Raw genomic sequence first — 15,614 nt, 5'->3', positions numbered from 1 at the left:
GTTTACAAGAAGAATTACTATATGAAAATAGAAAGGTGGCCTTTTTTAAATATTTCCATATTATATGGTTTTTATCCGGTTTACCAATTACCTATACACACCATTTGACCTACACACATGGTTCTTTTTGCAAGCAAAAACAAATTGGTCCCCATACAAGTATTGGTGCAACTTGTTTATGGTATAAAATGGTGCAATTATTTTTATTCTTAATGACAAATTAGTACATAGCATCAACCCAAACTTAAAAAAGGTTTTGTCCTTATTCTCATCATATCATTATACTGTCATATATTTACAAAATTAGTATAAAAAGGTACAAAAATCCTTCCAATTCTTTAAGAATTTTATCCCTAGCTTTGGCCATGGTATTGCTGTCACGGCCAATATTAAAACACCTAAAATATTTCCCAGAAAACCTAAACAGTATAACAGACACTAACATATACTATGGATCTACTGTAGCCTATAGCCGGACATTACCCTAACAACATCTAATGACCTTTTGTTTAATAAAAAATAAAAAATCTATGTTGACAAAAAAATCTATTAGAACTCTGTTTCGCAAAACCTACAAGTTGACCTTCAGTGATCCCTTGTCATGTGGCGGGCCAAGCTGATAATGACCGCCTAACATGTTTCACAGACATCTATCTTATTTTTTGATCTTTATAATAATCAAATATGTTTTGTCTGACATATTATAAACCGATGTACCGTTTATGGAGTTTAAATCACATTGAACGCTCTATAAAAAACTGTTTGAAATTTCAGCACATTAGGTCTTGTATTTCTCGCATGTGCGTGTGCGCTCATGAAACTGTCTCGCATTGGTATGTGCGTGCACGAGCGCATGCACCCGTATTTGATAGAACCACAGTGGCAACAGCACATTTCCACTATAATTCGCGTCTATAGCGCCAACCCTTAATTTTTTTATAGAAAATTAGTATAAAATTTTGCGCATTATACTCGAATAAATACGTTATATCTGTTCAATAAGCCGACCCCAGAAAATTAGGTCGAAAATGTAAGGTCCTGAAAATCGGCTTATTAGCCAGAAAATACGGTACTTGCAATAGCCGAAAACTTTCAAATTTGTTCCGACTTGGTGGCAATTTGCACTTATGTCGAGCGGATTGGTTGCACCTATATTTTTTTTTTAAATATATAAGGAAAAAGTTGCGACCTATCTGCGAGTATATACGGTACAATATCAAACTCTTCAATCATGTACTTCAGTATGTATAGCCATTTTTTAAATTTGATGTTTTTGGGGACTGTGAGTGAACTGCTGGATCATCTGGGGTCAATCTTTGGGAGAATCAAATTTGGATAAGTAACGTTTTGCCCAAACGCTTTTTTAATGATTGGTTTCTATTGGCAATGATCAAAACAAAATTACTGGTTTCACAAGTAGGTAACTACTAAATTGTTACTTTAAACTGTGCTACTAAAATATTAGTAATTTGAAAATGATTTTTTATTAAAAAACACAGTAACCTACAAATGCTCGTTTTAGAAGTTCCATAGCTGGCGGATTGCTGGCTGTCCATAGACCAATCAAATGTCGGCTCAGTTGCTGGTTTGTGGCCATTCTCAAATCAACAGACTTCGTAAATAAGGCAGTATGCAAATGATGTGGCATGGCACCCTGCATATGATAAGTTCCTAATTTTTTTTTTTGAAAAGCAATATTTGTACTCATCAACCATCATTTATTCCTTTAGGCAGGGGTCACCAAACTGTGGCCAGCGGGCCAGGTCCAACCCTTGAGGTCATTTCATCCGGCCCGTGACCACATTTTTAAACTTATCCGGCCCGCCGTGAAAAAAATTTGGTAACCCCTGCCTTTAGGAAAGAATGCCAATAATAAAACACAGTTAAGTTATCTTCCTATTTTAAAATTACCTCACTTAAGGCAAGTTGTTGCATGTAAGCTGCAGTTTCTGAATCAGCTTCCTCGATAATTGCTTTCATAACCATCCCCGCACCTTTCACAATGGCAGTTGAGGGGTGCTGCAAAAATAGCGTCAAGCCGAGTCTATGCTACTGTTCCAAAAACTCAAATGAAACTAGAAGGGTGGCTTAGCACATATTGCCCTTGCATATACACTATAACCTATTTTAAAACATTGATATATTTCCTATGCTTATTATGGGTCCCCTTCCCTGAAGGGGACACATATTGATTTTACTCAAAATGTTTTTTGTTTTTTTGTTTTTTTTCTTTTTTTTTGTTTTTTTTTCTTATTTTTTCTTCTACCCAAAGTTTGTCCGACTCGTTTTTCCATCAAATCCTTGAAGGATTTGGATGAAATTTACACAGATGGCAGATGTAGTTATGTAGATGTGCATCCCACTTTGTTTTTGTTGATAACCCCAGTATTTACCCCGCTAGCCCCCTAAAATGGGTATTTTTTCCCCGAAGTTTGTCCGACTCGTTTTTCCATCAAATGTTGGATGAATTTGGCTGAAATTTACACAGATGGTAAATGTAGTTATGCAGATGTGCATCCCACTTTGTTTTTGTTGATAACCCCAGTATTTATCTCGCTAGCCCCCTAAAATAGGTATTTTCCCCCAAAGTTTGTCCGACTCGTTTTTCTATCAAATGTTTGATGGATTTGGCTGAAATTTACACAGATGGTAGATGTAGTTATGTAGATGTGCATCCCACTTTGTTTTTGTTGATAACCCCAGTATTTACCCCGCTAGCCCCCTAAAATGTTTTTTTTCCCCGAAGTTTGTCTGACTCGTTTTGCCATCAAATGGTTGATGGATGTGGCTGAAACTTATACAGATGGTAGATGTAGTTATGTAGATGTGCATTCCACTTTGTTTTTGTTGATAACCCCAGTATTTACCCCGCTAGCCCCCTAAAATGGGTATTTTCCCCCGAAGTTTGTCCGACTCGTTTTTCTATCAAATGCTTGATGGATGTGGCTGAAACTCATACAGATGGTAGATATAGTTATGTAGATGTGCATCCCACTTTGTTTGTCCGGATAACCCTACTATTTACCCCGCTAGCCCCCTAAAAGGGGTGAGTTTGTAAACAATGTCAGAATTGGCTAAAATTTGGTTAGCTTGTAAAGTATGCCAATTATCGTTATTGCGCCATTGCAGTTCGGGGGTTGTTAACAGCACTTTGACGTCAGAAACATTAACGGTTGTTGCTCAAAACACCTCTAGTGGTTGAAATTTTAAACGTTGGCAGATTGGACTGAAATTTTGCAGTTACTGAAATTTTGTATAGTACTGTACTATTGATTGAGTCATTGTGGTCTCCTACTTTTAAGTTTGTGTGTGTTGAACCTCAATTAGTTATCCTACTAGCCCCTTAAAATGAGTTTTTTAATTTAAATAGTTTTTACTCCATATAGCATATTTAGATATGCACAGTACCAATCACTGTGTTTGTCTTCACAATACCAAACTTACTCATTGTTATCTATTGAATTGCATTATTTTCAACTTTGCATGTGTGGGGACCCATGAGTTTTTGCCTGCAGAAACAACCAAGGTTATAAAAGACGATGGCTAATATGGGACCCAATACAAAATAAGCATAGGAAATATATTTATGTTTTAAAATAGATCATAGTGTATGTGCAAGGGCAATATGTGCTAAGCCACCCTTCTAGTTTTATATTGGGTCCCATACCATCCACTGTCTTTTATAACCTTAGTTGTTTCTGCAAGCAGAAACTCATGGGTCCCCACACATGCAAAGTTGTAGATAATGCATTCAAGCGATAACCATGTGAAAGTTTAGTGTTGTAAGGTAAAACGCAGTGATCGGGACTGGGCTTAAATATTAATACTATGTAGAGAACAAACTATATAAATTTAGATTTACCCCAGGTATTGTTTGAAGTATGTCCTATTTAACGCTCCTTTTCAAAGAAACGAAGGAGTAAGTAGTGGCATAATGGGGTAAAACAAAAAATGAATAGCAAATGCTACAAGCTGTCCGGTTTTCATTCAATTCGAACATTGTGAAAAGGGTCACCTATTTTAGAGATTAGTTGGTTAAGTTGTGTTGCTACAGGGCAAAACATAACATTTGAGGACTTAGTATGTTTAATAAACTTTGCGAATTTCATATAATTAGGACGTTTTTTAAAAGTTTATTTATTTTAGGGGGCTAGTTAACTAAATGTTGGGGCTACAAGGTAAAACACATCAATTGAAACCTACAAATAGCATAGTCCACATACTACCCAAATTTTATCCAATCCTGACACTGTTTAAAAAACTGACCCATTTTAGGGGGCTAGTATGGTAACTAATGGGGTCCAACACACAAACTAAAAAAATATAAAACCTCAATGACTTAATCAATAGCACTGCAAAATTTCAGCCCAATACGCCAATGTTTAAAATTTCGACCACGAGAGGTGTTTTGAGCAACAACCGTTAATGTTTCTTACATCATAGGGCTGTTAACAACCCCCTAACTGCCATGGCACAAAAATGTTCACCAAGCAATCGACAAAGTCACAAACGAGTAACATACAACTGCTTGCCCTTGCAACACTATTGAGCAACAGAAATCTTTCGTTTGTGCTGCCAAGTAACATACAAATACGTTTTACACTTTGGGGGCTTGTGGGGTAAATGTTGGGGCTACAGGGTTGAACACACCAATCGACATCTATAAATGGCATACTCTATAACAGGGGTTCCCAACCTGTGGTACGCGAAGGTTTTGGTGGTATGCGAGTAGCTTCCGTTTTGTTCACATAAACCTGGATTTACAACTTTATATTTTGTTTATCTGGTTTTGTTTACAAAAAAAACATTCCCCAGGCCTATTGTCATTGTTGCGTAACTAATTCTGTTGTTTCGTTACATTACGATCTTCAAAATACAGGTCATGTCAATTGCCAACAAAAAGCATAGTTACTATGAAAAGCCGTACAACACGGTGGGCGTTAATTATATCAAATGATTTCTCTTGATAGATATCATCTACTGTTTTGTAGCGTTGAAAGAAATATGATTCGAACAAATTAGTTGTTCTGCAAGAAGTGGTACCACAGATCACATTGATGTGCTCTATGGTGGTACGCGTGGCAGTGCAAAGCGGCCAAGTGGTACAAGATCGTAAAAAGGTTGGGAACCCCTGCTCTATAAGCTATCCAAATTTCAGCCAATTCTGACACTGTTTACAAACTCACCCTTTTTAGGGGTAGCGGGGTAAATACTGGGGTTATCTGGACAAACAAAGTGGGATGCACATCTACATAACTACATCTACCATCTGTATAAGTTTCAGCAACATCCATTAAACATTTGATGGAAAAACGAGTCGGACAAACTTTGGGGAGAAGAAAAATGAAAGAAAAAAAAAAGAAAAAAACACACAAAAACACACACAATTTGAGTAAAATCAATATGTGTCCCCTTCAGGGATGGGGACCCATAATAATAAAACTTCGCAAACTAAATTCTGTGACAAATTGACAATTAGACTAAGAGTTCTCAACAAACTTGGTATATTTAAACATTCAACAATAATAGTGTAGCCAAGATTGTGTTTAAGTTTAAGAATCCTGTTTTACCTGAAATAATCGAAATAAACATTTTCCTTTTTCAGCTACCAATTGAAGCAACTCATCAAAACATTTTCCTTCTGTTGTTTCACTGTGAGGAGCACACAGAGCAAAATTGAAGAAGTCCAAAAGTGAACTGATAACGAGTGCACCTTGGCCTTTCGTCTAAAACATCATTCAATAAAGTAAACAGTTTGTTAGGGTCTTGCAAATGCCTTAGCAAAATTAAAAGTTTTAGTATCCAGAGTAACTCTTGTTTAAAAAAAATAATCAGCTGATTTGATATAATCGGTCAATTCCTACAAAATGAACAAGTGCACAGCCATGAAATACTTTGTGTGGCAGAAATCATTCAACTCCAACAAAAAATGAAAACAACCGTTATCCTTCATAGCTTGATACAACTCAAAAGGTGACAAAAAACACATTGCCTGGCTGCAGAAGTGTTTTTTGCATAAAGCAAAGCTAAGCACAATGTTGGTGATTTGACACATGTTTTAAGCAATCATACAGACCAGCGATCATAATACACTTATATATAAATCATAGAATGCCAGGTCTACTGAAGGTGTTATACCAAATCATCCTAAACTGCAGTGGGATTCGAATCCCTTTTCAGCGTCTCACGCTTTACCAACTGAGCTACACACACTCAGCAGTGAGCCTGTCGAAAGTTGAATCAATAGAACCGTTATACTGTACATGTCAGCCAAGGGGATTTTATAGTAGGAGACCATTGATCAGCTGAGATGAACATACATTCATAACTGAAATCAAAACGCCTTTAATAGGCCTTGCTACAATTTAGGGTGTGAAAGGGTAAAAATAGAGTTATCCAACCTTAAGTTGTAATATACTTTAAAATCCACCCACAAAAATATAAACATAACATTTTTACAAATTTGATGCGTTTGGGTCTGGTTGGTAAACTGCTGGGTCAACCAAAGCCAAAAACGTTTTAAAAATATCTGCGTCACATGTGTCTTTTTTGATTAAACAGTTCACAAACCTGAGGAAAAACAATCTGTGTTTTCTCTTTAGTTGTATGCAATCACATTTTTAAGATAGGCAACACCCCAAACCAAATCAATACTGACAAATCAATTTTTACAAACTTCCTGTACTACAACAGAAACTTACTGATTTCTTTTCAAAGTGATCAAGTAGCGACTGCAAAAATTGTTTTGATGATAATAATGAAGCTTTGTTTAACTGCTCCTGGCGAAGGTCGTAGTTATCATGCATAGGCTGTAAAACATGAACTATTACATATACTACATGGAATGTAACCAGCATGTTTACAACTTACACAAAGTAATGAAACAAGGGTATCAATTGCAGCATGTGAAACACCATCATTTCCAAGTTGAAGAGCCTTGATAACTTTTACACCAAGGTGTTCTCGAAACCTTTACATAAAAAAGTAATGGTGGTTTAAACATAGGTAAATTCCAGTTCAGCTGGTACTATAAAACATGTAAAGTTTTGCTTTTGTCATTATTTTACCTTGGTAAAGCCGTAAACGCAGCAAAACCAACTTTTGATGCAACAAGTCTTCTCAGCAGGTGAAATTGAGCTTCAATATCTTCATCACTGGAGTCTTGAGAGTTACCTAAAATTGCAGTGGTAACTAGGAATAATGATTTATCTTTAACTAGGTAAACATATTAAAGGTATTGTAGGGAAACAAAATTTACAGTTAATAAATATATCTTAAGATATCTTAAAATAAATAACTATTCTGTTTTATCCCTATGCTTTTAATACTTACCATCCTTATCCAGAACTGACCCCAGTGAACTAATTATCATCTTTTCTTTGTTCTCAGTAAAAAAACCATCCTGTTTCACAGACCATTGCAAACCACTAAAACAATTGGAAAATCTTCAATCTTCGAAATATTCAGTACATATTTTGTATTTTAGTCACACATACCTGTATGGAATTGAACTATTAAATCTATTTATAATGTCCATGAAGTTTGCAACTGGAGGTTGAGTTAAGTATTTCATGTGTAAACTTTCAACTTCCTCCTCCACATAATTTGCCAATGGCCCAAAGTGTAATCCTGTATCTGTTGGCAGCATCTGTTAATGATAAACATACAGTCTATGGGTTAGCATGGCAAGCTATGAAACACAACTTTACACTAATCCCAACAATAGAGAAAAGTGGTAAACGGTAAAAAGTTTGTTCAGCAATTTAGGATGTGTTGCCCAACAAGTGAATCAAAACCCAAATAAAGTTACTTCATCACTAGGAGAAATTTCTATAGGGTTAAGGTGACCTTTGCTTTAAATATTGTCCACATTAGCCAATCATGGTTTTTAACTCAGAGATATGAAGTCCGCACATACTTTGACACAAATGTCCCTGTTGCCTGAGCTTCTTGAACCATCCATTATCGTGGCAAGCAGAGCATCTCGGTCAGTTGATACATATGTGCGACTTTGACCACTTTTAAACTCCATAGTAAAAATTTGAGGATTTTGAGGATCGCGAACGAGAGCATAAATCTAAACAGGTATATAATTGTTTTGCCTAATTTAATTGCTTGTTTAAGGGTCTGAAGCATACCACTGTCACAGCATGCACAATTTAGAGTGCATACAAAATTTCAAATTTAACATGAATACTACACTATTTTTTTGTGTAAACAGCTACCTCTATGAGTGGCTTCAATGTAATGATGCTGTAGGAGCCTGGATCTCTTTCCAGAATACAAGTTTCACTAAGACATAGGAGACGCTGAGGTGGTACCTAATGATGTATACAAGGCATTATGCTACAAAACTGACAATATTTTTTTCCACCTCATAAAAATGTGTTACAGCTATGCTACATTCAAAATAGGATTAGCTTCAGCCCAGGGGTGGGCAAACTACGGCCCATGATGGAGTTTATGCGGCCCGCCAATGGAGTTCATGCGGCCGGCCAAATGTTTGCAAATTTAAAAGAGGAAGCAAACACTAAATAGTAGGCATAGAATTTTCAAAAATACCAGAGTGGGACTTGCCCATACCTATACCGTGTTGAGTGTCTGTACCCATGCCATACATTGGGACTAAACACAGATACCTTTTACATGCCTATAGGTTCTGCCAAAGTATTTTGCAAATAGTCACTTCACACCATTTCTTTGTTCTGTTTCAAGAACAAATGTACGTATACTGAATAGACGATTTGCCGAAACAGCAATTTTAACGATGATTTAGTTTTGGGTAATTTGTTACGGCAGGAATAAAAGCAAAAACGATTTACGTTTTCAAATACAGCCTACTTTGCACTGTTGACACCAAAACTTTGGTCACCTTGGATCAAGTTTAGGCCGTGGCAGTACTTTGCAAATGGACATTACCCGCACAACACCTAAAGATGGATACAAAAGAAACTTTTATTGTTTAATGTGTTTCAACCAATGTCTGTACAACCAATGAAGTGGCAACAAACGCATTTGTATTTAGCTGTTTATAGTTTGATACTATGTTCATATTTTGGGTTAAATATACTATGCGGCCCCATAAAATTGAGAACTTTTGAATGCGGCCCTTGTACTGAAAAGTTTGCCCACGTCTGGTTTAGCCTATAATAAAGGGAGATCAACATGTTTTGGCCAAAACCAAATATCAGTAATTAAGGCCGACAACCCATAAAGCCAATACTCAATTGCTGTATGAGAGACATTTTCAAATCTTATAACAGTGCTTTCTGCAATTATTATATATTCATTTTAATACTAATTCATGGTACACTGGGTTATTACTTTTGTTTCACCAAGTGTGAATACATGGGTCCTAACAACTCAATTTAAGTGTCCTGTGCGATTATGGAAAGAATGAATGGGGGGATAAATGCGCCCAATACATGCCTCACTGTACAGAGTGATAAAAACGTAATGCGAATATTTTTTTTCCAACTTGGCTCCGAAACTTGAAACCACAGAGAAAGTAAAAACTCTGTTTTGGTTAGGGATGTTCAAAGTAGAATAGCGGGGTATTCTGGAATAATTGTTTCAAATCTAGAATATCGAATCCAATCCTTATATTATTTTTGACTGTGCAAACATTAATCTTGACAACAACTAAAGTAGACTAGTTTAATACATTATAAAACACATTCTTCATTTATAATGTAAAAAAGAACCAACCAAAACAAAGAAAAACACTGGGAAAATACTTTGCACTACTGCATTGAAACTAAATGCCCCCAAATCCACAAAGCCAGAAAAATTTGCATAAGGTTAAAAAATAATTATAACAATTTATTTAGTGATTTTTATTGCCTTCAGTAGAAGTAACTATGTTGTAAGCATGCTGTGGTACTTTGATTTGTCTGGTGGCAGAGGACTGACATAGACTCCCTAGTGTACAAATATATAACGTTTGGTAACCTAAAACAACTGCAAAAACAGGCACCCTAGCAAACAAAGTTGGGACATTGGGTGATTAATTATTTCTGCGATTTTGCAACACAAAACGTGAACTTTGCAGCGTTTACTCCCTACATTGTTACGTTTGACCAAATCGTCATATGTTTGGGGTTCCTTCACTGTTATTGTGGTATTAACAGACAATCCCATGCTTCAAATCGCTGCCTAACGCCATGACCGTTAAACGTTTTTTGTTGTCAAAGTCGGAAAACAATTAGATGCTGGTAAGACATGGCAAAAAGTCGCCGTACATCGTTTAATGGCATAAACGTAATGACGTGATCAGCTGCGTAGCAAGTGCGCTAATCGTTAATTATGCTTCCAATGCACAACCGTCGTTAGGCCGTTGTTATAGCGACTCGTGACTTGGCGTTAAGGCGTTGTATAGCGCTCCCTGATTTGATGGCGACGAGTCACTTGCCGTCTTTTGCAACTGGTACAATGACCGGGCGTCGACGTAAAAACGTAACGCATGTGTTTACATTTTTACCAACGGCGAGGGCACAAATTTATATCGGTTCCAATTACCCGATATAAACGGCAAAAATGGATTCGAATCTAACTGGATTCGAATCCAAAGGATTCGATATTCTACTTTGAACATCACTAGTTTTAGTTTCTGTGTAAATTTTTCTCCCATTTTTTCTTAGTTAAATACTGCTGTAAAAGTCAGTTTAGCTTTACTATCTGTAATGACAGCAGTTATTTATCAAGCAAACAACTGCTGTAGAAGCACTTTTGATGTACAAAGTTCATGCTTGTTCGCCTATATTTTTATTGAAGCGGCTCTCAAATGCATTTACATTTGACAAATAATAAGGGTATTTGACCAAACCACCACATTTAATACAAAAGCAATGCACACACTTCACAATATGCCACAAATACTACAGATACATTTGTAATAGCACACTCCCGTCAGTCTTTGTTTCCTATGTTTTGAGAAAAACATTAGACTGTGCGACATTTACATCAATACCGTAGTCCAGTATATTGCATGTATAATTTTAAAATATAAGCCATGCAACTGCACAGAACTGACAAATGAAAGATCTATGTTTTTTGCACATTGTGTAAATGGTAATTTGTAAAAAAAACATAGTTAACATGAAGCTGTTACTTTAAGTTTCTTAAACATCTGCTAACCATAAATAGCCACCAACGTGCAACAAGACAGCTAGTTTTTTCTTTTGTTCGTATTTTTAGGAGTATACTTTGTAGCTGTACAAAATAGTTGTCAATGATCATGCAGCTCACCTGGTGTCTTGGAGATTGCTTTAATACTGTAAATTCAGCAATAGATGTGATATGCTCATCATCAGAGTATTTTCCAAATTTATAATTTTCAAATTGGAACAACGAAATTGGGTCTTTCCTCAATTTTAATGAGCGCCCAAGAAGTTGGGCAGCATCAATGCTTGCCTTAATGATATCCTTTACTCCATCACATGCAAACATATGCTAAATAAAAAACACTTTTTGTTAGGAATTGTTGATTACACAAATAAATTTTACATACCAATCTTTGAAATTTATGTATGACCACAAAAGCATTTGGAGCATCTGAAATCTGTTTAAACACAAAGTTTGTCATTACAAAATAGATGCTTATAATTTTGCACATAGGTTCCTTGCAAAACAAACTTTAAAGATTTTATAAATTTGGATAAAAAAAATTGTAAAAAAATAAAAAAAATGTGTAAATTTGAATATGTTTGAAGCACTCTTTCTTGACCAAATGCGTGGAACAAACAGAAAAAAACAAAAATGAAAAAAATATGGCCAAAACAATATGTGTTCCCTTTTACTTTCAGAATGTTTGGATCGAGAGCAAAAAACAAAACAGGTTTTAAATACAACACTATAAGTACATACCAACGCAAACCCCTCAATATCAATGTAGTCATAAAAAGTGAGAACTTTTAGTGAATTCCTATCCAGTTGGTTTAATGAGGCACCAGCAACCTTAAGCAAATAAACAAAATCAAATCAGCAAACCGGATGGTTATATAGTCATTGTTAACATTTTTAGTGCACAAAAAAATAGACATTGAATTATACACAACACTCCAATAAATACCCAACCGAAACAGTAAAAACTAGAAAGGTGGTCTTCCTATATATTTCCAATTTATGTATGCTATATATATCCTATTTACCTATTACTATTTGACCTACTAACATGACTGTTTTCGCAAGCAAAAACGATTGTATTCCCACACATGTGCATAAGTGATTTTAAAACGGTACAAAAACAACACAATAACGGTATAAATATGGATGAAAACAATACAATTACCTCCAAAATCACTGGTACATTGCGACTTGACCATTGATATTTCATTGCAGTATATTTCAAGGGTTTTTGACCAGAATCATATGTAGCAGGGCAAAATCTCTACAGAAAAAATACAGAAGCATAAGGTTGAAAAATTTGGATACAGCAGGTTTCGACAACATACGTTTTATAAGCATAAACATATGGGTCTAAACAAAAATTATTTGTCAATTTGTCATAAGGTTTAGCCTTGGCTCAATAAAAGAATCTATAAACTATTATACAACCAAAACATACAGTACATGCTAAATTTATATTTCTAAGTTTAACCTTTTTACAAGTCAACATTTAGTTTTTTTTTTACAAGATCTTTCCTGTGAATAGTAGGTATCCTATATCAACCATCACTGATGATACGTATAATTTTCTGCAAGAAAAATAATGAAGCAACAGTGCTTCTGGATCAGAATCAGTCAACAAATCATGTTCAAATGGTTTTATATATTTCACTCATGCGGGCATCATCAGTCCCTCTGCAAAACCAATGAGTGTGGAAGTAAAACAAAACCAAGATGACACTAGAAAGTGGCTTTCTGATATACTTCCATTTTATATATTCTATACGATATTTACCAATTTACTATACACATCATTTGATCTACATGTATGATTGTTGGGTCCCCATACGCGGGCTTGTGCGGATTTAACGTCCTGGTTATTTTTTGATTCTAAAGAAAAAACTTTAGCAATAACCCAGCTTTAAAAGTTTTGACCGTATTCTTTTTGCATCATTATTGTCATATAATTACAACAAACAGTAAATAAGAATGGGAAAAATACTTTTAATTTAATCTCATGCTTTGACCTTGATATTGTCGTTCAAGGTCAGTTTTAAACACAATTTTTCACAACTGAAAATGTGCTTGATACTTAACAAAATGACATAGCATAGCTGCGCAAAAACAGCTGATTTCTAGTCACCGACACGACTGTCTCGTAAAATGTCCAGCCGGACGTCAAGCTGAGCACTCCTGCTGCATTTACCCGCCTTAATTGTAAACAAGTGAATTACTCCCTTGAGAGTTGAGACTTCTGTCTGACTGACAGTGTTATGGGCTGTAAAAGTAACTATTTGGCCGATTACGGCAAAATTTTAAATACTGAACGAATAACCTACTGCAAACAATTGTTTAACATTTCAGCACATTAGGACTTGTATTTTTGGCCTAAAACTTATTATTTTGGGGTTTAGGGGGTAAAATGGGTGAATCCAATAAAAAGTTTAAAAATTCTTTAGAATACCTTACATTGCACCAACCAACAAAGCATGAAACTCTCAGATTATGTACTTTAGTCAGTACAGCCGTTTTAATTTTTTTCTTTTTGGGGGCCTGTGGGTGAACCACTGGGTCGTTTGGGGTCAAACTTCAGGAGGATCAAATTTGGATTAATAACTAACATTTGTCCAAATTTGAATAAATTTAAAGCACTCTTTCTTGACCAAACGCGTATAACAAACCAGCGTTAGACAGAAAAAAGAAAAAAAGAAAAACAAAATACGGACAAAAACAATATGTGTCCCCTTCAAGGAAGGGGACCCATAATGAATGAAATGCATATGGTTTTATTACTATTTGTTGACCGATTCTGATTCAGAAGCACTGTTGCTTCGTCAGTTATCTTTACAAATCAAGTATCAAAATGGTGTATTTTTAAAACAGATTTCAATGCTACCACAATACCAACCACAAACTAAAACCCCTAGCTAACTTACTCAAGCAAATATAGGTGCATTTAAAACAGCAAGTTCCATGGATTAACCATTGTCTGAAGTAATTACGTCCTTTAATTGGACTTGTAAAAAGATTTTTTTAAAAATATATAATCTAGAAAGGTGGCTTAGCACATATATATTGCCATTGCACATACACTATGTCCTATTTTGAAACAATAAAATATATATTCCCCAAACTTTTTTAAAGTGGGTCCTATAGTAGCTAAGTTGTAAATAATGCAAATTCTTATACAAACGTCATCTAGTTTGGAGCTATAAGTTGAAACATTGCAATAAATGTTCTACTTAAACTAGAAAGGTAGCTTTCGTATATATTGCCAATTCATATATTCTCAGTCCGGTTTAACAATTTACTCTATACACCATCTGATCTACTAACATGATTGCTTTGGCCTTGCAATAACAAATGAGTCCCGACGGACATGTATATGCAAATAAGTAACAGTATTAATAAGATGTGAATATTTCTAAACTCCATCAAAAAATTAATTTAGTCCAGTCATAAAATCCTGATAGTATTAAAGCATTAACAATTGGTCATGCACAAAGCAGTGCCCATATCCATCCAACTGTAAACTAACCAAACTCTCCCATGGGATTAAAATGTATTGAAAGTACACATATTAAGGGCTGTAAAGATAACCATTTGGCCGATTGAGTCAAATTTTCAAATACTAAACAAGTAACCCACTGCAAACAATTGTTTAAAATTTCAGCCATTAGGGCTTGTATTTCTGACCTAAAGGACTGGAACATCTAAAACCAAACATTTAGTGGTTTAAAGGGTGAAAAATGGGTGAATCAAAAAAAGTTACAAAATTCATTAGAATACCTTGCATTGCACCAACCAAAAAAGCATGGAACTCCTAGATTATGTATTTTAGTCAGTACAGCCATTTTAAACATTTTATGTTTTTGGGACCTGTGGGTAAACCACAAGGTTATTTGGGGTCAAACTTCACAAGGAACAAACATGGATCAACAACTAAGATCTGTGTAAATTTGAATATTTTTGAAGCATTCGTTCTTGACCAAATACATATAACAAACTAGAATGGTGGCTTTCTGATATACTTCCATTTTATATATTCTATGTGATATTTACCAATTTACTATACACATCATTTGATCTACACATGTGATTGTTTTTGTAAACAAAAACGAATGGGTCCCCACACGCGTGTTTGTGCGGATTTACGGTAAACAAACGTTGCGGTGATTTTTAGATTTTAAGGACAAATTTTTAGAAAGCATTAACCCAACAATAACAAATTTTTGTTCGTATTCTTTTTGCACTATTATTGTCATATAATTACAAAAACATTAAAAAACTAGAAGGGTGGCTTTCTGATATACTTCCATTTTATATATTCTATACGATATTTACCAATTTACTATACACATCATTTGATCCACACATATGATTGTTTTTGTAAACAAAAACTAATGGGTCCCCACACGCGTGTTTGTGCGGATTTACGGTAAACAAATGTTGCGGTGACTTTTAGATTTTTAAAAACAAATTTTTAGAAAGCATTAACCCAACAATAA

At 35.1% G+C, this 15,614-nt stretch overlaps 1 protein-coding gene across 1 annotated transcript in view; it reads right to left on the bottom strand.

Annotated features, from left to right (window-relative positions):
- LOC145203802 (dnaJ homolog subfamily C member 13-like) overlaps positions 1–15,614 on the bottom strand; it is a 49,176-nt gene that overhangs the window by 28,445 nt on the left and 5,117 nt on the right. The window contains exons 4-17 of the mRNA XM_080076111.1: positions 12,290–12,388; positions 11,866–11,955; positions 11,510–11,560; positions 11,248–11,451; positions 8,226–8,321; positions 7,919–8,077; positions 7,497–7,648; positions 7,333–7,427; positions 7,068–7,173; positions 6,871–6,970; positions 6,702–6,809; positions 5,571–5,726; positions 1,912–2,019; positions 1,508–1,654 (exon numbers count right to left, since the gene is read on the bottom strand). Of these exons, the coding sequence (XP_079932237.1) occupies positions 1,508–1,654; positions 1,912–2,019; positions 5,571–5,726; positions 6,702–6,809; positions 6,871–6,970; positions 7,068–7,173; positions 7,333–7,427; positions 7,497–7,648; positions 7,919–8,077; positions 8,226–8,321; positions 11,248–11,451; positions 11,510–11,560; positions 11,866–11,955; positions 12,290–12,388 (1,671 nt within the window). The remainder of the gene's footprint in view (positions 1–1,507; positions 1,655–1,911; positions 2,020–5,570; positions 5,727–6,701; positions 6,810–6,870; positions 6,971–7,067; positions 7,174–7,332; positions 7,428–7,496; positions 7,649–7,918; positions 8,078–8,225; positions 8,322–11,247; positions 11,452–11,509; positions 11,561–11,865; positions 11,956–12,289; positions 12,389–15,614) is intronic.

This window comes from Phallusia mammillata, chromosome 8, assembly GCF_965637545.1.
Source record: "Phallusia mammillata chromosome 8, kaPhaMamm4.hap1.1, whole genome shotgun sequence".
In the NCBI taxonomy this organism is placed as follows: domain Eukaryota; kingdom Metazoa; phylum Chordata; class Ascidiacea; order Phlebobranchia; family Ascidiidae; genus Phallusia; species Phallusia mammillata.
This window is presented reverse-complemented; position numbering and strand designations above follow the sequence as displayed.